Raw genomic sequence first — 24,775 nt, forward strand, 5'->3', positions numbered from 1 at the left:
GTTAAGATACTGGATATCAGCTAATACAGAAAAATGTGTGGGTTGTAGACTCCGTCTCATGCTACCACTAGAGTTAAAGCACCGCCAGCATTCAAAAGTGACCAAAACATCAGCCAGGAAGCATAGGAACTGAGAAGTGGTCTGTGGTCACCACCTGCAAAACCAGTCCTTTATTGGGGGTGTCTTGCTAATTGCCTATAATTTCCACCTGTTGTCTATTCCATTTGCACAACAGCATGTGAAATGTATTGTCAATCAGTGTTGCTTCCTAAGTGGACAGTTTGATTTCACAGAAGTGTGATTGACTTGGAGTTACATTGTGTTGTTTAAGTGTTCCCTTTAATTTTTTTAGCAGTATATTTTGATTTGTTTAACACTTTTTTGGTTACTACATGATTCCATATGTGTTATTTAATAGTTTTGATGTCTTCACTATTATTCTACAATGTAGAAAATAGTACAAATAAAGGAAAACCCTGTAATGAGTAGGTGTGTCCAAACTTTTGACTGGTACTATAAATGCAAAGTTGGACTAATGCCTAATGCCTAATGCTCAGATACCTGAACACAATTAACAAGATAGAGAATAGAGAGAGTTTTGTTGACGCTGAGAACAGAATTTATATATTTTTAAATAACATTCTTAGAACGTTATTTGAACACCATGACTTTAAATAGAACCAGGATGAAACCTGCAGAAAATGTTATGCTGAAGTACTGAAATTCCCACAGAAGAACATTGTTTCTTAATGTTTTCTGAACGTTCTGAGAACATGACTAAATAGAACCTTGAGGAAACCAGTAGAAAACCTTATGTTGAAGTACTAAAATTCCCACCTAAGAAATATATGGTTCTCAGAACGTTATGTGCCTGCTGGGTAACTGAATCACTCACATATTTTGTGTCTGGCCTCATAGGTGCTCCAGCAGTCATCTTTGCATTGTGAATTGAGCTAAATTGATAAAATTCCATCTGTGTCCAAAAAGTATATTAGGGCCAGATCGAAATTTACTTTGGGGAGAGCTTGTCCAACTCAAGGTGTCATAAAAAAAATATGCCCACAAGGTGTCATAAAAAATGTTTAAGCCCACAAATATCTTACTGTAGCGACCCTATGTTTATAAATGCTGATATCGAGTTTTTCACTTCAGCATGCTTTTGTGGCACAGTCGGTGCCACGCAGGGCTATGGGCATGAAGGTTCGCCGACCACCACAGACAAGCTCACTCTCCCTGCCTGTTTCATTACTTCACTATGACAGCCGTTTGCAGACAATGATCAGCTAGAGAGAAATCAGATTTTCCACATTTTGATGCCATATTTATAATTATATAAAATATAATGTGCCAATGCACCACACAACCAATAAACAAAGCATGTCAACTTCAGTCACTTCAATATCATGGTTTGCATTTTCAACACCACAATAAATAGACTATGTCAATCTGGACAAACATGAAACACACCCCTCCCTACCTTGTAGGCTTCACCAGTATCGAAGGCTTGGCTTGAAAATGTCCGAATGGAATGTCATTAAACTTTTTAGTGTTTTGTAACAGATGTCTCTTTCCATTCATCAAATTTCCCCTGCACAGTTTGGATGGATTAATTGATTGAATTTATGTGTCATTTAAAAATGACTGGGATTGTACAATAAAGTCGGGGACTTATTTCAATTGTAGTCCCTATTTGTTGTAGCATATTTTACGGTAATATATGGACTAAATGCGCCACTAATTTACACATCTCCATGTGGCTTTTGGCGTCATCTTATTTTTTTAAATTGTAAATTCAATGTCGTTTTTAGCCAATGAATGATGGGCTATGCATAAGGTTCTAACTCATAGCCTGTTTCTTGCGCAATACGCACCATCCACTCCATTGCCCTGTACTTAAAAAATGCTTCATAGCTATTGGAGTCCCAGGAAAAGCTAGACTAGAATAGCTTGCTGGAATAATTTATTTTTAGAATTTCTTATACTAATAGACTATTGGAAGAGGGATGGATGCAAGCTCTTGTTTGCTGAATGTTAAATACAGCAGCCAATAGAACTCATGGCCACAGGCTGGGGAGTTTGAAAGAGAGAACTCGGGATGGCGGTATAGCAGTTATTTGTTCAGACCAGTAACCATTCAATCTTTGTGAAGAGAAAAGAAAGCCATCTGCATCTTATTCTTGTCCTATATTATTCAATCAGCGAGAAAGGAATGGAGAAAGAGAACATAGGCTAATAGGCATGTTGCACAACATTAGGAGATATATCATGAAAGGTATGCATGCATCACGCTACTTATTATAAACATGTAAAATAGGCCCTGTTATATTTCAACATTAAAATCTCATTGATAGCCTATAATTGTAACTTTTTAGGCTGCATGTCCTGCACCAGCAACGCATGTTCTCTCCCAGGTTCATGGTTTGAAAGAGGTGCGTAATTCCAGTCCATATAATAGAGTATAATACAATACAGTAATACAGTCCACACTCAAAAATATTAGCTTACTGGAGCTTGTTTCATTTACTTACCCAAGAGAGCATAGCTACATCTATGGGCTTTTGTGTTTTTCTGTTGTGCGTAATGTGCGGTAGCCTATCATAAGCTATGTATTGGATAATGGCACAATCATTTGGTCTTTTTTGGTCATGGGCTCATAAAATGTCTTTGGGTTGGAAAAACAGGGTTACCAGGAAGAAAAGTTATTATTCTTGGGATGGAACATTTGTAAAATACAGGGAAAATATTCAATACTAATCTGTAGCTTATTAGTTCAATGTTTGGGGCTGCTGGTGAACCCTGATCTGCAGGCATAATAAGAGTGACACTGGACTAGTGCACTTGCCAGTCTTTTGGGTGTCTGTCGTTAAATATGGCACAGCCAGCACCATCAATAAATGAGGGATATTGGCCAAATGACCCACATTTACATGTCCTTAAAAACAGCCTATTACAAATGACAATAACACTATTCCTTCTGTTTGGGTGTGTAGCAAATGCAAAACTTTATAGCCTATTTTTTTTATTGGTTTTTAAGCTTCTGTCCTAAAACAATAATTGTCCACCTCATGGTTCAGCTGTCAGAGATTTGAGCACTAAATGCATCAGGGCATTGCATGCATAGACCTATAGACTTAGGTCAGTTAAGTGTTCACTGTATGATATATATTAATATTTTTTAATACAGCCTGTATAAAGGAAGAGAAGCTTAGGCCTATCCCCAGAGAGATCGAGAGAGAGATATACAGGGAGCACGCTACAACACCGTCATGCATTTATTTTTGCAGATGGTTATTGCATCTGATATATAGATATTTGTTATATATATTTTTAAATCCTGCTATACAGATATAGACTTACATAAGGAGGTTCATTCGTTAATTTTCGATCAGAATATTTGATATAAAGATAAGCATTATATTGTTAGATTTAAGGAGTAACTCTGGTAGGTCTGAAATATTCTTCCTCACCTCAAGTTAAACTGTGGGAGTCAGTTGGAGAGCCGGTGCACACAGCCTTCATATTATAGGCTTGAAGTAGGTAAAGCTTAATAATAGCCACACAACACCAAATCTTCACAAAAGTTGCTAATTTTTATTAGGGTAACATCAAAAGTAAGTCAAGAAGTTGTTTATAGGGAAAATATTAGCAGGCTATTATATTGCGGCAAACACAGCATTACAGTTGGAACTTCATTTGGTATAAAACTTCAAAAAAGTTTTGAACAGGTTGTATTGCAGCAATTAACAACAAAGGCAAGGGCCTACTGTACCCAACAAATGACAGAAATAGGCTAATGGTATTTATTTTAAACAGACCTACTTATAAACAATCTTAAATTAAATATGGAGCACAAATTTAAAAAGACTGATCAAATTTAATTTAGCCAAGGAAAATGTCTCAACAGAATTAAACAAAACAGGTTTTGCATATTAAAAAATCTGGTTTCGATTAATAAATAGGCTTATAATAATAACAATGGTATACAATTATAATAATGATAAAACAAAGAATTATAAATACGAATTTAAGGTTCAAAATTGCACAGTAGCCTGCATTTGGTCTTGCCAAAGTTCTTCTCATCTTAGTCCACTACAATATTAAAACTTATATTAAATTCCCCTTGTAGGATTTTCACTATAGGCTTACTCTTTTCCCTCTAAATGTTGTTTTACTTCAATGAAAAAGGCCTCCATCATCACAATCAACAGCAGCCTAGGCCAAGGCTCCTCTCTCCCTCTCTCTATCCCCAGCAGCTGTCTCACGTGTGCGCAAGTCGTGAGAGAATGGTGCTGAAGAGAAAATTCGGGGTGTAGGCCATTATAGACTCTCATGGAGAATTTGGCGACTACAATTTTATTAATTGGCTTTTAATTGTGGAGTTTCCATCAAATTGACTTGTTGCAGATTCAAGTCTGTGCATAAATATGTAGTGCACATGAAAATAACTTTTGAGGTTAAATTCCCATGTACCGAATAAAAAAAAAGTTAAATGGGTTCTATCACATTTTCAACTCCAGGCCTACTGAAGGTTTTGTTTTTAAAAAATGTTGGGTAGGTACAGTGCATTTGGAAAATCTTCAGACCCCTTCCCTTTTTCCACAATTTGTTACATTACAGCCTTATTCTAAAATTGATGAAATAATTTTTTTCTCTGCTCAATCTACACACAATACCCCATAATGACAAAGCAAAATGGTATTAGAAAATGGTATTATTCAGACCCTTTGTCTCTGAATGTCCTTGAGTGGCCCTGCCAGAGCCCGGACTTGAACCCAATCAAACATCTCTGGAGAGACCTGAAAATAGCTGTGCAGCGACGCTCCCCATCCAACCTGACAGAGCTTGAGAGGATCTGCAGAGAAGAATGGGAGAAACTCCCCAAATACAGGTGTGCCAAGCTTGTAGCGTCATACCAAAGAAGACTTGAGGCTGTAATTGCTGCCAAAGGTGCTTCAACAAAGTACTGAGTAAAGTGTCTGAATACTTATATAAATGTGATATTTCCGTTTTTTATTTTGTATAAATTAGCAAACATTTCTACAAAAAACTGTTTTTGCTTTGTCATTATGGGGTATTGTGTGTAGAATGATTAGGGAAAAAAACAATTTAATCAATTTTATAATAAGGCTGTAACGTCAAGGGGTCTGAATACTTTCCGAATGCACTGTATATCGAATGTGCCCACTCTGGTATTGGCATGTGTGCTCTAGCCAACATCTTGCAGATACAGTGCGGGTAAAACGTACTACATGATGAGTTTATTATGGACAAAAGTGCAAGATTATTTTATTTGTCAAATGGCAGCCAAGTATCGATCATGTCACCAGAATAAGATCCTCCATATTTTTTTAAAGGAAGATCAACGTCATCACTTTGCACTTTCACCACCCTGTGAAGTTCATCATAACTTATTTCATTTGTAGCCTAATACTACATTCTTTCCCATGATGTCGTGACATTTTATATCCAACATGTATGCTACTTTACTCTCAAAAAAAGGTTGGATGGAAACCTGGTGAATGTCAAGCCATTTAAGGATGCTGGAATTATATTTTGGATGAAAGTGCGAACACCTACAGGAGACTTTTGAAGTAGCCTAATCAGATTAAAACATTGTGACTGGTTGTGTTTTTGCCACATATAAAAACGTAATACATTTTAAAAGTTAAATGATAAATATTTATACTATATTAAAGCATTAAGTTGTAGGTGCGCAAGGAATAGCCACTCTGATTGGAGAGGAGGCTGAGCTTTCCTGTATAACTGGGCCTGCCGGGAGCATATGTGGTCACATTATTATAGGCCAACTCGGGAGAATGATGATCTGCAACAGACAGTGCATTCAGTATCAGAAGTATGCGCTGTCCCTTATGTCTCAGAATCTGAAGACAGGTTAATTTCCTCCGCCACTTTTGCATCAACATTGGCAAGTTGAGACAATGTCTGCTATACGGTGCGTCTCCTCCTTTTGACGCAAATGAAAATGCCCAATAGAATAACAATCAGCACTATCACCAGTAGAGCTGAGAGTGTGGATAGGTGTACTCTCTCTGCCCCAGACTCCCAACTGACATCCAGCTTGTTGTCCAGACTGAGGTGAGAGGCAGTACAGGTGTAGTTGTGTCTCTTCTTTAGCTCCTCAGTACTGACCTCCAGACTCTTCCTCAGCTGGTAGGTCCCATCTCCACTAGGCAGAACCTCCCCCCCTGTCAGCTCCTGTTCTGCCACTGGCTGGCCGTCTCTCAGCAGGGTCAGGTTGATGTGGCGGGGGTAGAAACCAAATGCCAGGCAGCTCACCTGGAGCCCTCCAGAAACCTCTTTCTTTATCAACCTGAGTCTGGGAGGCACTTTACGCATCACAATGTTCTTCTCTCTCTTCAGGAATGTCTTCAGTGTTTTGATGCAAATGGGAAGGACAACATTCCCAAAAAAGTGTTCTAAGAAATGTCTCCTCATCACATCCCATCCTGGTAGTAGTTTCCCTGCATGGTATGTAAAATGTGTCATGTTGTAATATAACATTCGATCTGTATAAATGGCATTGAAATTGTTCTTTGACATGATCAGGGCTGGTTCACCATTTTTCAAAATCTCACAGCCAGCCATTCTTTGCTGAACTTGAACACCTCTTGTGAGATTAAAGTGGTGCTTTAGCTGAAAGGATCTCTCTTTAATGCTCTGGTACATAGTTCCAAATACATGAGCTCCGTCCTGAGCTAGGTCATCATGTATTTTCTCTGTTGGGTGAAGTCCCCTGTAGATAAAGTGTTTCATGTTGGAGTCATAGTAACCCACTTGAACATCATCCAACATCAACACAACCGTAAACTCAGGGAAAGGCGTTTCTCCGATGATGTATGTTGCAAGTGCCCACAGAGAATGTGATCCTGAACCTGAGAGAGGAGTGATATTATCCACAGTTATCAACATTGAGAGCTATAAGGTTCTATCTGCAAAAAGATGATATTGAGATAATTGGCTTTAAAGTTCCGAACACTCATTGGTTTGCATGGTGTCAGGCAGGGCCGTGCACAGACTTTTCAGGGGGAACAAAGTGTTCAAAGAGAAAAAACAACACACACTCATCATCACAAATTGTAAGCAAGCTAGTTGGTGCCTGATTGATGAAGCAGCTGATTGATGTAAATCTGCTAGTTAGCTAACTATTTATTTTACTGATTGTGATTTACCTCTCTGTCTTCCTGCCTCTCTCTGCTGTGAGTATGAGCCAACCAGACTGAATATTGATTTAGGCTAAATCAAATGTTATCAAGTGATAATGGGGCCCGTGTAGCTCAGTTGGTAGAGCATGGCGTTTGCAACGCCAGGGTTGTGGGTTCGATTCCCACGGGGGGCCAGTATGAAAAAAAAATAATAATGTATGCACTCACTAACTGTAAATCGCTCTGGATAAGAGCGTCTGCTAAATGACAAAAAATGTAAAATAATGAAATGTTATGCTGCTGTGGCATTACTGATGATATTTGAACTAGGTAGTTGGCTACACACACTCGACCGGTGACCGCATCTTTCAAGCTGTGCATCTTTGGATACCGGGCGTGGCAATATCTGGACAGGGCAGACTTGGCAAAAGGTGCAACCGGTGACGTGTGTGAGCTGAGCTATGTACAGGGCAGATCAACAAATGACTTGCGGGCAGTGGGGTATTTAGAGTACTATATAGGGAGAGAACATTGAACAGAACAAGGCTATGTCAATAACTACAGTTTGACAAAAATGCAAATAGAACCTTATAGTCCCAAACTCTCAATTTAACATTTTATAACATAAAACATCTTTCAATGAGTTGAGAGAAAGTGAAGTCCATCTTACCTGCGTTGACAATGGTAGAAAAGGAAAGAACAAATAAAAAGACAGACAGTTTGTCCATGATTTAGAAATGTTCCTTACTTTTGCAGTAGGCTCATGTTGCAGTTTCTAACTCTCAAGTGAGTCTGACACTTTCCCTTTCGCTTATGCTTATCTTCTTCTTCTATAATATTATGGAGATCCGCAAACAAACGTTAGAGGTGCATGTCGCCCCCTACTGTACTGGAGTGTGTAGTCAATCACAGTTTATAGACTAAATAAAGAAACAAACAAACATTAAGTGAAACTAAACCCTCCTATCTAATCCTGTACTACTAAGAAAATAAAAAAGAGCCCTACTAACTATTTTCAAACCCTCCCCCATCCACAAAATCCCTTTCACATTCCACCACCCCATCCCTGTACTACCTCAATAACCCTACACATCAATCTTATCTCTTCCACATACTGGTACTTAAAACAATACATCAACACATGCCTCACTGTTTCATCAACCGTGCACAATCCATTTGTATGCTTGCCAACCAGATATAATGAGTTCAATGTCCTAGACGCAACCGCGCAAACACCACCTCTTCCTTCCTAATCTGACCAATGAATCTTGGTCCACCAAGCTTTCTTTGTAGGGCATATAAATACTGGCCCCTAGGCTCTGAGTCACACCTCTTCTTCCACACATCTATCATAATGGCTCTAACCTTACATTTGTTCTCACCTCTACCCAGTGGTGCATGAATACCAATGATATCTTGTTTTAAAGCCGTTTTGGCTACCTGATCTACTATTTCATTCCCGCCCACTCCAGAATGGGCTGGGACCCAGCAGAATCGCACTACTACACCTTGTCTCTCGATTCTCCATAATAACATGAATGCCTCCAATACTAGGTAACTCCTATTAGATTTGCCAGATGAGAAACTATTCAATACAGACAGGGAATCTGAGCATACTACAATTCTGACAGGTTGAATTTCCTCCAGCCACTGGAGGGCAGCTACTATCGCCAACAGCTCAATACAGTATACTAACAGTTCATAGTCGTTCACATATCTCCACATCAAAGGATCCAAGGCTTTACAAAAGGTAATATAACTGCATGTTTCCATCCAGAAGGTATAACCTCTTCACTCCAGATTTTATTAAATAATCCCAGGAGAATATTTAGGATTGAAACATTGCATAACACCATTTATCCTAACCTGGTGCTGTACAACCATAGCCTATTTATTAGGGCTTATCACATCTCATGCAATGTAAAATCAGCATCCAAAGAAGAGTCACCAATATCCCTCTTCTTATACACATTAGTATTACCATTTCAAACCTCACGCCTCCGTTGCTTGTACACTTTGTTCAAAGTAACCCCTCTATGTACATTAGCAAATGTCTTCCCCAACAGGTCAGCTCTTTCATTATCTGATACAGCCAGATAATCACCATCAACCAAAACTGGAATTCGAGTGCTTTTTCTTCTTCCAGTCATCTTCTTCAACATGGACCAATAATCTCCCAGCTCAGTACCCCTGCCTATTGTAGAACTGAACTGTCTCCATGCATTTCTCTTGGCAGACTTAACGACCCTCCGCACCAAAGCTCTCTTCCTTTGGAAATGAACTAGATTTTCAGGAGTCAAAGTCCTACGTCATACTCTATACTAGGCCCTACTTCTTTCTTGAATAGCCACAGTGCAATCTTCAGTCCACCAAGGAACCACCTTTCTTTTCTCACCCACTTCTCTCACTGGAATATGCAAATTCGCTGCACTCAAAATCAGAGAAGTGACAAAGGCAGCACATATATAAATGCAAATCTGGACTACTGCCTAAGGCCTCATGCTCAGATACCTGAACACACTTAACAAGATAGAGGATAAAGAGAGTTTTGTTGATGCTGTGAACAGAATTTATGTTTTTAAATAACATTCTTAGAAAGTTCTTTGAACGTACAGTCATTGGATAATAAAATGGATGACCTCCGATCAAGAAATTCCTACCAATGGGACATTAAAAACTGTAATATCTTATGTTCCACCGAGTCGTGGCTGAACAACGACATGGATAACATACAGTACATACATACGGGTTTTCGGTGCATTGGCAAGATAGAACAGCTGCCTCCGGTAAGACAAGGGGTGGCAGTCTGTGTATATTTGTAAATAACAGCTGGTGCATGAAATTTAATATTAAGGAAGTCTCAAGGCTTTGCTCGCCTTAGGTAGAGCATCTCATGATAAGCTGTAGACAACAATATTTACCAAGAGAGTTTTCATCTATATTTTTCGTAGCTGTCTATTTACCACCACAAACCGATGCTAGCACTAAGACCGCACTCAATGAGCTGTATAAGGCCATAAAAAAAACAAGAAAATGCTCATCCAGAGGCGTCGGTCCTAGTGGCAGGGGACTTTAATGCAGAGAAACGTACATCCGTTTTACCTCATTTCTATCAGCATGTTAAATGTGCAACCAGAGGATTAAAAACTCTAGACCACCTTTACTCCACACACAAAGAAGCGTACAAAGCTCTCCCTCACCCTCCATTTGGCAAATCTGACAATAACTCTATCCTCCTGATTCCTGCTTACAAGCAAAAACTAAAGCAGGAAGTACCAGTGACTCGCTAAATACAGAAGTGGTCAGATGACGCAGATGCTAAGCTACAGGACTGTTTTGCTAGCACAGACTGGAATATGTTCCAGGATTCTTCCTATGGCATTGAGGAGTACACCACAACAGTCACTGGCTTCATCAATAAGTGCATCGATGACGTCGTCCCCACAGTGACCATACGTACATATCCCAACCAGAAGCCATGGATTACAAGCAACATCCACACTGAGCTAAAGGGTAGAGCTGCTGCTTTCAAGGAGCGGGACTCTAACCCGGACAATTATAAGAAATCCCGCTATGCCCTCCGACGAACTATCAAACAGGCAAAGCGTCAAAACAGGATTAAGAATGAATCATACTACACAGGCTCCGACACTCGTCGGATGTGGCAGAGTTTTGCAAACTGTTACGGACTACAAAGAGAAGCACAGCCGCGAGCTGCCCAGTGACACGAGCCTACCAGACGAGCTAAATTACTTCTATGATCGCTTCGAGGCAAGCAACACCGAAGCATGCATAAGAGCATCAGCTGTTCCGGATGACTGTGTGATCACGCTCTCCGTAGCCAATGTGAGTAAGTCCTTTAAACAGGTCAACATTCACAAGGCCGCAGAGCCAGACGGACTACCAGGACGTGTACTCCGAGCATGTGCTGACCAACTGGCAAGTGTCTTCACTGACATTTTCAACCTGTGCTGACTGAGTCTGTAATACCAACATGTTTCAAGCAGTTTCAAAAAAGTTTTGACAGGTTATATTGCAGCAATTACCAACAAAGGCAAGGGCTTACTGTACCCAACAAATGGCAGAAATAGGCTAATGGTATTTATTTTAAACAGACCTACTTATAAACAATCTTAAATTAAATATGGAGCACAAATTTAAAAAGACTGATCAAATTTAATTTAGCCAATGAAAATGTCTCAACAGAATTAAACAAAACAGGTTTTGCATATTAAAAAATCTGGTTTCGATTAATAAATAGGCTTACAATAATAACAATGATATACAATTATAATAATGATAAAACAAAGAATTATAAATACGAATTTAAGGTTCAAAATTGCATCCTACCTGAATAGGGAGTTGCACAGTAGCCTGCATTTGGTCTTGCCAAAGTTCTTCTCATCTTAGTCCACTACAATATTAAAACTTATATTAAATTCCCCTTGTAGGCTTTTCACTATAGGCTTACTCTTTTCCCTCTAAATTTTGTTTTACTTCAATGAAAAAGGCCTCCATCATCACAATCAACAGCAGGCTAGGCCAAGGCTCCTCTCTCCCTCTCTCTATCCTCAACAGCTGTCTCACGTGTGAGCAAGTCGTGAGAGAATGGTGCTGAAGAGAAAATTCGGGGTGTAGGCCATTATAGACTCTCATGGAGAATTTGGCCGACTACAATTTTATTAATTGGCTTTTAATTGTGGAGTTTCCATCAAATTAACTTGTTGCAGATTCAAGTCTGTGCATAAATATGTAGTGCACATTAAAATAACTTTTGAGGTTAAATTCCCATGTACCGAATAAAAAATACAAGTTAAATGGGTTCCATCACATTTTCAACTCCAGGCCTACTGAAGGTTTTGTTTTTAAAAAATGTTGGGTAGGTGCAGTGCATTTGGAAAATCTTCAGACCCCTTCCCTTTTTCCACATTTTGTTACATTACAGCCTTATTCTAAAATTGATTCAATATTTTTTTTCTCTGCTCAATCTACACACAATACCCCATAATGACAAAGCAAAATGTTATTAGAAAATGGTAGTATTCAGACCCTTTGTCTCTGAATGTCCTTGAGTGGCCCTGCCAGAGCCCGGACTTAAACCCAATCAAATATCTCTGGAGAGACCTGAAAATAGCTGTGCAGCGACGCTCCCCATCCAACCTGACAGAGCTTGAGAGGATCTGCAGAGAAGAATGGGAGAAACTCCCCAAATACAGGTGTGCCAAGCTTGTAGCGTCATACCCAAGAAGACTCAAGGCTGTAATGTGATATTTCAGTTTTTTATTTTGTATAAATTAGCAAAACTTTCTACAAAAAACTGTTTTTGCTTTGTCATTATGGGTATTGTGTGTAGAATGATTAGGGAAAAAAACAATTTAAGCAATTTTAGAGTAAGGCTGTAACGTCAAGGGGTCTGAATACTTTCCGAATGACCTCTATATCGAATGTGCCCACTCTGGTATTGGCATGTGTGCTCTAGCCAACATCTTGCAGATACAGTGCGGGTAAAGCGTACTACATGATGAGTTTATTATGGACAAAAGTGCAAGATTATTTTATTTGTCAAATGGCAGCCAAGCATCGATCATCATTTTCACCAGAATAAGATCCTCCATATTTATTGAAAGGAAGATCAACCTCATCACTGTGCACTTTCACCACCCTGTGAAGTTCATCATAACTTATTTCATTTGTAGTCTAATAAACTACATTCTTTCCCATGATGTCGTGACATTTTATATCCAACATGTATGCTACTTTACTCGCCAAAAAAGTTTGGATGGAAACCTGGTGAATGTCAAGCCATTTAAGGATGCTGGAATTATATTTTGGATGAAAGTGCGAACACCTACAGGAGACTTTTGAAGTAGCCTAATCAGATTAAAACATTGTGACTGGTTGTGTTTATGCCACATATAAAAACGTAATTCATTTTAAAAGTTAAATGATAAATATTTATACTATATTAAAGCATTAAGTTCTGGGTGCGCGAGGAATAGCCACTCTGATTGGAGAGGAGGCTGAGCTTTCCTGTATAACTGGGCCTGCCGGGAGCATATGTGGTCACATTATTATAGGCCAACTCGGGAGAATGATGATCTGCAACAGACAGTGCATTCAGTATCGGAAGTAAAAATACAGCCAGACTCCTGTGCCTTTTCTAGACCTTATAAACTGTCGAGAGTAGACCCACAACTGATCCAAATCGAATGAAACATTTAAATCACAGGGCTTTTGCACTATTATTCAAATGACATTTTAACTGCATCCTAGAGTAGAATTTTGAACTCACTTGAAATCAATAAGGCAATTATTAATTGCATTGTAGTGTTGTAGGCTACTATAGTCTAGGTATGATAATTGTATTGTCCCTGAACAAGATCAATAGGGGAGCTTTTTGAGCTGTGTGTTTCATGTCTTCACTGTTCTTTCAAGTGTAATGATGCACCTAACCTGTCGACTGCCTATCAGCTATTCCTATTTTTCCTTGTCGATTCATGTTTAAAATTGATGCACCTTTGAATGATTTTATGTGTGGTATGATTGCTAGTTAGCCTATTGCAGATCTGGACAAACGATCCACCTACCACTATTATCACTATGAATGGTGGATAGAGGGCAGGATAGACATTAGACTGGTAGACTATATTGACCTGTGGTATAGTAAAAGTTAGCACATGGAAAAGTGTGGTGCATAAGGGAAGTACCAAAACACCTTGATATAGGCGCATGCAAGCAGATGAGGAAATGTGGCTAGGATGGAAGAAATTACATAGTAAAACCTGCAAAAGAGCAATGTTAACCAGGAAGAAACGCACTACCCTCCCCTATACCCAATGAAAAAAAATTGAAAAACTCCCCAAAGCAAAAAAAATACGTTTGACAACCCTCCCCTATTTAGGACCACCCTGCCCCCAGTAAATTATGATCTGTCCCTTATGTCGTAGAATCTGAAGACAGGTTCATTTCCTCCGCCACTTTTGCATCAACGTTGGTAAGTTGTGACAATGTCTGCTATACGGTGTGTCTCCTCCTTTTGAAGCAAATGAAAATGCCCAATAGAGTAACAATCAGCACCATCACCACTAGAGCTGAGAGTGTGGATAGGTGTACTCTCTCTGCCCCAGACTCCCAACTGACATCCAGCTTGTTGTCCAGACTGAGGTGAGAGGCAGTACAGGTGTAGTTGTGTCTCTTCTTTAGCTCCTCAGTACTGACCTCCAGACTCTTCCTCAGCTGGTAGGTCCCATCTCCACTAGGCAGCACCTCCCCCCCTGTCAGCTCCTGTTCTGCCACTGGCTGGCCGTCTCTCAGCAGGGTCAGGTTGATGTGGCGGGGGTAGAAACCAAACGCCAGGCAGCTCACCTGGAGCCCTCCAGAAACCTCTTTCTTTATCAACCTGAGTCTGGGAGGCACTTTACGCATCTCAACATTCTTCTCTCTCTTCAGGAATGTCTTCAGTGTTTTGATTCAAATGGGAAGGAAAATATTCCCAAAAAGTGTTCTAAAATATGCTCTCCTCATCCCATCCCATCCTGGCAGTAGTTTCCCTGCATCGTATGTAAAATGTGTCATGTTGTAATATAACATTCGATCTGTATAAATGGCATTGAAATTGTTCTTTGACATGACCAAGGCCGGTTCACCATTGTCCAACATCTCACAGCCAGCCATTCTTTGCTGAACTTGAACACCTTCTGTGAGATTAAAGTGGTGCTTTAGCTGAAAGGATCTCTCTTTAATGCTCTGGTACATAATTTCAAATACATAAGCTCCGTCCTGAGCTAGGTCATCATGTATTTTGTCTGTTGGGTTAAGTCCCCTGTAGATAAAGTGTTTCATGTTGGAGTCATAGTAACCCACTTGAACTTCATCCAACATCACCACAACCGTAAACTCAGGGAAAGGCGTCTCTCCGATGATGTGTGTTGCAAGTGCCCACAGAGAATGTGATCCTGAACCTGAGAGAGGAGTGATATTATCCACAGTTATCAACATTGAGAGCTATAAGGTTCTATCTGCATGTTACGAACCCCGTGGCTTTGAACGTCTAGGGTGATGGACATGAGACCCGTAACATAATTCATGTAAATTATAAGGGTGGCATGGAACAGTGAGAACAAATATGACACAACAACCATGAACTACCGTCAAACACAAATGGTTTATTTCTGAACACACGGTAAAGGTTTGGGAAAAAGGGCTGAGCAGGACCCAAGAAATGAAACAATAGTGTAAAACACCCCTAAGCTGATCTTGCCTGCCTCAAGAACCGCTAGGCTACTGCTACCATACAAAAATACAGTGGGTGGTCCGCTCAGGTCTAACTAGTGTTTATAGACAGTTCTTTCTACGGGAAATGTATGCCCAAGGGCAGCTAGCTCAAACTCCCCTTTCCCAGAAACACACAATAGTTACCAAACAGAGTAACCAGCAAACTAATGAGTACTCTAAACACAGGACATCACAGTATCCATTACTCACATACAAAACAGTGGTCTAACAGAATTACCAATCATAGTAACCAGCAACTGAGTGAGTAAACAAAAACAGGACACCACAGTGTCCATACTCACATACAGAAATATTCTCTCTCTCTAACAAACACAAGTGACTGGTTTTTATATAATGGGATGTGTGATTGAAAAAACGAGTAACAGGTGGTGCAATGCACAGGAATGTTCACTGATTGGTCCAATCAGCAGACACCTCAACGACCACCAATCAGGAACATACAGGACACCTGTGATTAGGGCAGAAGGAGAGAAAAACACAGGACACAGGATACCTGTATCCGTAACACTCCCACCCTTAAAAGAGCAAACCACAATGGTTTGCGACACACGTACTATCACAACACCCAAATTCACAAATCATCCTGCCGGGATAACAAAAAAAAACCTAGATCATTACACACGAGACAAAGCATCTGCCAACACATTATCCAACCCCTTTTTGTGGCGGATCTCCAAATTATAATTTTGCACGACAAGTGCCCAACGCATAAGGCGTTGGTTCTGGTTGTACATCCGGTGGAGAAAAACTAAGGGGTTATGGTCAGTATACACTATCACTGGTAATGCACTGGAACCAACATAAACTTCAAAGTACTGCAGAGCTAACAACAAAGCTAGAGCTTCTTGTTCAATGGTGGAATAGTTTGTCTGACATTTGTTAAATTTCCGTGAAAAATAACAGACAGGATGGTCCACTCCACTCTGGCCCTGCTGCAGTAGAACAGCACCAGCACCTCTGGCACTTGCATCTACCTCCAGTTTAAACGGTCGTTCAAAATCTGGCGCAGCAAGAACAGGAGTACTACATAAGAGTGCTTTAGCAGTGTTGAAAGCAGTACAACAATCTTCTGACCATACAAATTTTCTCGCCGGACTGAGCAAATCCGTTAATGGAGCAACTACCGCAGAGAAATTTTTACAGAAACTACGGTAGTAGCCAACCATCCCTAAAAAACGGCGTAGCTCTCTTCTGGTGGTAGGTGCGGGAAATGCGTTTATAGCGGAGACCTTGGCATTTACAGGGCGCACCTGACCATGGCCGACCTGTTTACCAAGATAAGTAACAGTGGCCTTCCCAAACTCGCACTTTGCTAAGTTCAGGGTTAGAGAAGCGGTTGCTAGACGTTCACACACTACCCTTAGAGTTTTAACATGATCAGACCACTCAGTTGAATAAATTACCAGATCATCAAGGTAAGCACTACAATTAGGAACTCCAGCCAATACTGTGTTAACCAGGCGTTGGAAAGTGGCTGGTGCGTTCCGCATCCCAAATGCCATGACAGCATATTGTAGGAAGTGATCTGGGGTCACAAAGGCAGAGATGTCGGAGGCACGTGGGGTTAACGGCACCTGCCAGTAACCTTTTAGAAGATCTAGTTTGGTTACATAAGTAGCAGCACCAACAGTATCAATACAGTCATCCAGTCTGGGTAACGGGAACGAGTCGGGCACTGTGACAGCATTGACTTTCCGATAGTCCGTACATAATCTGGATGTCCCATCAGGTTTAGGAACCAGAATGCACGGAGAACTCCAAGGACTTGAACTTGGCATAGCCAGGTTATTCTCCAGCAAATAACCGACCTCACCCCTCATTATCTTTCTCTTAGCGACGTTGACACGATAAGCATGTTGCTTGATAGGTGCAGCGTTTCCAACATTAATGTCATGTTCTAACACATTTGTACATGTAGGAACATCATTAAAAAGACATGGAAAGCTGTGTAATAGTCTCACAATATCATCTGACTGTCTGTCCGTTAAATTAATCAGGCTTGACGGGAGAGACAGCAGCATCTCTGAATTGGGCAATCTAGCACACTGCTGCTGAGTATTGCGCAACTCCAAACCATCTCCGTCCACATCATTAACATGACCTCCCACTACAGCCGTAGCAGCAATAGAGACAGCCGACTCGGCCAGTTTCTCTGGACTGTCTACCTGAGTGACGGGTCTGGTGTGGTATGTCTTCAACATGTTAACGTGGCACACACGAGATTGGCGTTTTCTATCAGGAGTCTGTATCACATAGTCAGTTTCACTTAGTTTCTTTTCAATGACATAAGGACCAGAGAAACGTGCTGACAATGACGCTCCTGGCACAGGCAACAATACAAGAACTTGGTCACCTGGCTGCAGTGAACGAGAAACAGCCTGTGTGTCATAGTGTCGTTTCATCCGTTTCTGTGAGGAAGACAGCGCTTCCTTTGCTAGAGCACAGGCACCATGTGACAAAAACTGTGACAAAAACTGATCCTTAAGGACTTTCATAGGTCCTCTCATGGTGTGTCCAAACACCAGTTCAGCTGGGCTGAACCCTAGGGATTCCTGTACTGTCTCACGGACAGCAAACAACACTAGAGGAACTCCCTCATCCCAATCTTTCTCAGATTCCAAGCAATATTTACGGAGCATAGACTTCAGGGTCTGATGCCAACGTTCAAGCGCACCCTGAGACTCTGGGTGATATGCGCTTGACACACGGTGTGTAACTGACAAGGATTTTAACACTTGTTTGAAAAGTTTAGAAAGGAAATTCGTACCCTGATCAGTTTGTATCACCTTAGGTAACCCAAAAGTTGAGAAGAATTTGATCAACGCTTTACTCACCACTGGAGCAGTAATCCTTCGCAGAGGAATGGCCTCTGGGTACCTGGTGGCCACACACATAATTGTCAACATAAACTGGTTACCAGATTTTGTTTTTGGTAATGGTCCAACACAATCAACCATCACATGTTCGAAGGGTTCACCTATGGCCGGTATGGGACAAAGAGGAGCGGGGGAAATAACCTGGTTCGGTTTCCCAGTTACTTGACAGGTGTGGCAAGTCCGACAGAACTGAGCCACATCTTGTTTTAAACCAGGCCAAAAGAAATGTCGCAAAACTCGATCATAAGTCTTGGTGACTCCCAGATGTCCGGACCACTGGTGATCATGAGCGAGGGATAAAACATTTTGTCGAAAGGCTATAGGAATCACTATTTGGTAAACAGCATTCCAATCTCCGCCAGCGTCAACATGGGATGTCCATTTACGCATGAGGAGATTACCATCAATGAAGTATGCCATGTTTTTCTTCTTTAGCTCCTCCTCTGAGACAACACTAGAAAAACATTTAGCCAGGCTAATGTCAACCTTTTGGTTAGCGATCAGCTGCTCACGAGTGACTGGTAACTGTATTGCCTCAGCAACAAGTTCCACATCCTTCTTCCTTTCTCTGGACTGTTGGTCAGACTGCACCAGCTTACCAGAGGTAGCACCCGAACTATCCTCTGGGTCACACTCTCTGAATAGAATCGTGTTCGACAAATCTATCACTTCACCCACTTGTCGTGCTTGAGCACGTGTGACAGCACAAGCGGGGAACACATCTGGATAACCCTGTGCCAGCTCCTCGGAGAGAGACTGGTCACTTTTATCCAATACCTCCAATACGGGTATCACCTTTCCTCCGGCAATATCGTTGCCCATTATAAAATGTCACACCTTTTACTGGCAACATAGGACGTACTCCAACTCTGAACACTCCACTGACTAACTCAGAGTGTACGTTCACAAAGTGCAATGGCACTGGAACAAATCCCATTTCAATTCCTTGTACTAACACACTGGAACCACAATATGTATTATTAGACAAGGGCAACACATCAGCTAGTATGAACGACTGCGCCGCACCAGTATCTCTGAGGATTCTAACTGGACGCTGAGACGCTTCGTCATCTGATATAGAAACAAACCCCTCAAAAATGAACGGTTCATAACTGTGATCTGGGACAGGGACTTTCAAACCACATTCACTATGAGGCCTCTGTCTTGATTCCGGCCTTACAACCGTACGAATCAGCCCAACACCCGTTGGCGGCCTGGCGTGCTGAGGCATCCCCGGTTTGCGTTTTAGCAGAAAGCAATCATTAACCATATGTCCCACCTTATGACAATAGAAACAGTGACGCACATCTTTTGGGCGTGCTGGATGTACTGCTGGTCGACTAGGACTAAAAGTTAGCAACTCCGCAGCCCTGCTCTCCGTACGAGCCGAAAACACGCTCTTATGCGTCAACACAAACTCGTCTGCCAATACAGACGCTTCCGACAGTGAGGATACTTTCTGTTCGTTCAGATAAACTACAATGCGTTCCGGTAAGCAATTTTTAAACTCTTCTAACAAGATTAACTCCCGTAGAGAGTTAAAATCAGTTACTTTACTAGCACTGTGCCATTTGTCAAACAGATTTCCTTTGTCTCTAGCAAACTCCACATAAGTCTGAGTAGGAGACTTTTTATGAGACCTAAATCTCTGTCGATATGCCTCAGGAACAAGCTCATAGGCACGAAGAACAGTAGCTTTGACCACTTCATAATTCAAACTGTCTTCAAGAGGTAGCGCTGCCAGAACCTCTTGGGCTTTACCTGTTAGTTTACACTGAAGTAATAGGCACCATACCTCTTCGGGCCATTTCAATGCTACCGCTATCCGTTCAAACACACTGAAATAGGAATCAACCTCTGACTCCCTGAACACAGGTACCAAGGTGATCTGCCTACTAATATCAAAAGTAGCAGACGACACAGCTGGAGAGGATGGCTCACTAGCAGGCATAGTATTAGCAGAGACTAACCTCGCTGTTTCTGCCTCTAGTTCCATTTTACGCATCTCCAGTTCCATCTTACGCATCTCCAGTTCCATCTTACGCGTCTCCAGTTCTTGATCAAGCTTACGCGTCTCCAGTTTGTCTAGCCTGATTTGTGCCCGCTCTTCCGCCTCCATTTGGAGCCGTGTCAAGCGGACATCCATCCTGGCATCACTGTCAGTCAGTGGGGAGAGTGGGTCATAACGGGGCAATGTGGCCGGAGCCTTAGCCTCGTCCTCAGACACTGATGGGCTTACAGGAACAGCCACCACCTCCCCTACAGGAGCAGCAGACTCAGGCGGCGGTAACTCAAGCACTCGCTCGCTCAACAATATTTCTAACACTGCTTTCCTCACTTCGGCTTTCACTAAAACCCTTGATATCGGTACAGAAAAGTGGTCAGCCAAAACCTGTAGATCCACTCTACGGCAATTCTCAAAAACCTCCCACGTAGGGTTTTCCAAAAATGCTTCCAACTCAAAAGTAGCCATCCTACTAGCAACACGAGCCGTCGACTACTGAACACAAACAAAAAACAGGTAGTAACAGCTGCCAAGCTCAACACTGAACCAGACACCTACTAATTTACATGAGTAGCATGGGATAAATCCCGGACGAGCACCCACTTTATGTTACGAACCCCGTGGCTTTGAACGTCTAGGGTGATGGACATGAGACCCGTAACATAATTCATGTAAATTATAAGGGTGGCATGGAACAGTGAGAACAAATATGACACAACAACCATGAACTACCGTCAAACACAAATGGTTTATTTCTGAACACACGGTAAAGGTTTGGGAAAAAGGGCTGAGCAGGACCCAAGAAATGAAACAATAGTGTAAAACACCCCTAAGCTGATCTTGCCTGCCTCAAGAACCGCTAGGCTACTGCTACCATACAAAAATACAGTGGGTGGTCCGCTCAGGTCTAACTAGTGTTTATAGACAGTTCTTTCTACGGGAAATGTATGCCCAAGGGCAGCTAGCTCAAACTCCCCTTTCCCAGAAACACACAATAGTTACCAAACAGAGTAACCAGCAAACTAATGAGTACTCTAAACACAGGACATCACAGTATCCATTACTCACATACAAAACAGTGGTCTAACAGAATTACCAATCATAGTAACCAGCAACTGAGTGAGTAAACAAAAACAGGACACCACAGTGTCCATACTCACATACAGAAATATTCTCTCTCTCTAACAAACACAAGTGACTGGTTTTTATATAATGGGATGTGTGATTGAAAAAACGAGTAACAGGTGGTGCAATGCACAGGAATGTTCACTGATTGGTCCAATCAGCAGACACCTCAACGACCACCAATCAGGAACATACAGGACACCTGTGATTAGGGCAGAAGGAGAGAAAAACACAGGACACAGGATACCTGTATCCGTAACACTGCAAAAAGATGATATTGAGATAATTGGCTTTAAAGTTCCGAACACTCATTGGTTTGCATGGTGTCAGGCAGGGCCGTGCACAGACTTTTCAGGGGGAACAAAGTGTTCAAAGAGAAAAAACCACACACACTCATCATCAAAAATGGTAAGCAAGCTAGTTAGTGCCTCCTAAAGTCATGATTGACGTTGGGAAAAGAGGGTGGGCTAGCAGCTGATCATTGATGTTGATGATTGATGTAAATCTGCTAGTTAGCTAACTCTATTTATTTTACTGATTGTGATTTACCTCTCTGTCTTCCTGCCTCTCTCTGCTGTGAGTATCAGCCAATCAGACTGAATATTGATGATGATGTAGGCTAAATCAAGTGTTATCAAGTGATAATTAAATGTTATTCTGCTGTGGCAGCACTGTTGAAATTTAAACTAGGTAGTTGGCACACACACTCGACCGGTGAACGTATCTCTCAAACCATGCATGTTTACATACTGGGCCTGGCAATATCTGGACAGGGCAGACTTGGAAAAAGGTGCAACAGGTCACGCGTGCGAGCTGAGCTCTGTACAGGGCAGATCAACAGGCACAACCAACAGACGACTTGCAGGCAGTGGGTCCAAACAACAATGACAAAACATTTTTTTTTAATTACAAAACTTTTTGGGGAAATTATATCACCACCCAAAAGGACACTTTGGAGACTGGAAGGGCAAAGAGGCATGTGCTCTGCAGGTAGAGCCATATCTGTGCAGCTGCCTAGCATCAGCAATTTTGATCTTGTATTCTCTTGAACTGAACAACATGAATTGGGGTATTTAGAGTACTATATAGGGAGAGAACATTGAACAGAACAAGGCTATGTCAATAACTAGTTTGACAAAAATGCAGATAGAACCTTATAGTCCCAAACTCTCCATTTAACATTGTATAACATAAAAAATCTTTCAATGAGTTGAGAGAAAGTAAATAGTCCATCTTACCTGCGTTGATAATGGTGGAAAACAAAATAACAAACAAAAAGTTTGCCCATGATTTAGAAATGTTCACTACTTTTGCAGTAGCCTCACATATGAGGTTTCTAGCTCTCAAGTGAATCTGACTTTTCCTTTCGATAATGCTTATCTTCTTCTTCTACAATATTAAGGTGGTCTGCAAACAAACTTTAGAGGTGCATGTCGCCACCTACTGTACTGGAGTATGTAGTCAATCACAGTTTACAGACTAAATGAATAAAGAAACAAACATTAAGCGAAACTAAACTATCTAATCCTGTGCTACTAAGAAAATAAAAAGAGCCCTACTAACCATTATCAAACCCTCCCGCATCCCCCAAATACCTTTCACATCCCCCCTGTTGGAAAGCAGACTGAACCAGGTTTTACTCTAGAACATACCCATAACAGGATTCAGCCACCACCATGCTTGAAAATATGAAGAGTGGTACTCAGTGATGTTGTGTTGGATTTGCCCCAAACATAATGCTTTGTATTCAGGACATAAAGTTGATTTATTTGCCATATTTTTTGCAGTTTTACTTTAGTGCCTTATTGCAAACAGGATGCATGTTTTGGAATTGTTGTATTATGTACAGGCTTCCTTCATTTCACTCTGTCATTTAGGTCAGTATTGTGGAGTAACTACAATGTTGTTGATCCATCCTAATTTTTTCCCCTATCACAGCCATTAAACTCTGTAACTGTTTTAAAGTCACCATTGGCCTCATGGTGAAATCCCTGAGTGGTTTCCTTCTTCTCCGGCAACTGAGTTAGGAAGGAGGCCTGTATCTTTGTAGTGACTTGGTGTATTGATACACTGTCCAAAGTGTAATTAATAACTTCACCATGCTCAAATGGATATTCAATAGCTATGTTTCCATTAACTTGCATAGAAAATAGATGCGACAATTGTCTGCTAGGGTGAGTTTCCATTGAACGCAATAATTGACTAATATATTCCATATTCTAATAATTACCATATGCCAACGAATCGCCACGGTCCGTGCCATGGTGAAACTTGCACTCCTGTAGATCTGAAATATTTAGATGGTGAAACTTGCCAGCCAACCAGGAAATGCAAGGCGAAGCAATTCAGGCATTCTTAAAAGTCAGGACAAACAATGTCCTGCAAAGAAACATTATTTTTATAGTTTAAAAAATATATTTTGTAAGACATACACATTTATAATGAATTGTGGAGTGGAGCTTTATAGTTACGAGGTGACATCACGTGCCCCGCATATCTTCAAAATGATTCGGCAGTCATCATTTATTCGAAAGACACAGTTTCCATCCTCATTTGTTGCAATAAAGTAAGTCAGACAGAAGAAAAATCCACCCCTGTCGAACGGATTAAAATGTTGTCGATCTTTAGAAAATGTATCCTATATCTGCCATTTCCATTACACGTCGCAATGATTTTTTATTGCGTCATTGTTTTTGTCAATGGAAACCTGCCTACTGAGCATCTTCACCGTCTTTCATTTGCGGTACCTCAAACTGTTGTGATTACCATCTAAAACAAACTTTTATGAGTTGATTTTACTTTTGTCTGGGCAGTGTCTTAACATCGTCCTAAAACCTACCTTGAACTGGGAGTTATTTTTATAAATAGTTTTTTGTTAAAAAATGTTTTAACAGGATTCCTAGTACCTTTTCTGAGATGCTTTGTGGATACGGACCGATGGCCCGTATCCACAAAGCGACTCAAGAGTAGAAAATTAGTCTGAGAATAGAGACATTTTACTCCTACTCTTATGGGTAAAAATAAAAGCTATGTATGAAACCTCTTTAGGCACAAGAGTCCCACTTAGTTGACAGATACTCATTAGGTGTTCTAACCAGTTAAGAGTTACCAGCAAGTTTCTTGATAGTAGAAAAAAAGCAGTGAGTCAGTGGATCCTGCGCCACATGCAATTGCTTTGGAGTTGTTGAAAGAATGTTTTGATATTTCTATATGATTAATCCATAAATAATCTAGACCTACATGCAACAGTATCTCTTGCATTTTTGAAAATTATTTAACATTAGCTACATTTCACATGATATGCCTAAATA

The 24,775-nt window shown here is 40.9% G+C and overlaps 1 protein-coding gene and 1 pseudogene across 2 annotated transcripts; both read right to left on the reverse strand.

The window, feature by feature from the left end:
* Positions 1 to 4,478: 4,478 nt before the first annotated feature.
* LOC311114186 (major histocompatibility complex class I-related gene protein-like) lies at positions 4,479 to 7,966 on the reverse strand. The gene is made up of 2 exons (XM_084189458.1): positions 7,834 to 7,966; positions 4,479 to 6,893 (listed from the first exon to the last, which is right to left on the reverse strand). The coding sequence occupies exons 1-2, from the start codon at positions 7,889 to 7,891 to the stop codon at positions 5,947 to 5,949; spliced, it is 1,005 nt and encodes a 334-aa protein (XP_084045584.1). The 5' UTR covers positions 7,892 to 7,966; the 3' UTR covers positions 4,479 to 5,946.
* A 6,099-nt stretch (positions 7,967 to 14,065) lies between these two features.
* On the reverse strand, positions 14,066 to 22,853 carry LOC311114185 (major histocompatibility complex class I-related gene protein-like; annotated as a pseudogene). The gene is made up of 2 exons: positions 22,703 to 22,853; positions 14,066 to 15,124 (listed from the first exon to the last, which is right to left on the reverse strand). The product of its transcript is annotated as a major histocompatibility complex class I-related gene protein-like (transcript).
* Between the last annotated feature and the right edge of the window lie 1,922 nt (positions 22,854 to 24,775).

This window comes from Coregonus lavaretus, assembly GCF_964263955.1.
Source record: "Coregonus lavaretus genome assembly, contig: HAP1_SCAFFOLD_2423, whole genome shotgun sequence".
Taxonomy (NCBI): Eukaryota; Metazoa; Chordata; class Actinopteri; order Salmoniformes; family Salmonidae; genus Coregonus; species Coregonus lavaretus.

Bases quoted from the DNA above. Each gene is read 5' to 3' on its own strand.
- LOC311114186 (XM_084189458.1), bottom strand. From the start codon at position 7,891: ATGGACAAACTGTCTGTCTTTTTATTTGTTCTTTCCTTTTCTACCATT. The intron at 6,894-7,833 runs GTAAGATGGACT...CTCCTCTCTCAG, and splicing joins TTCTACCATTGTCAACGCAG to GTTCAGGATCACATTCTCTG.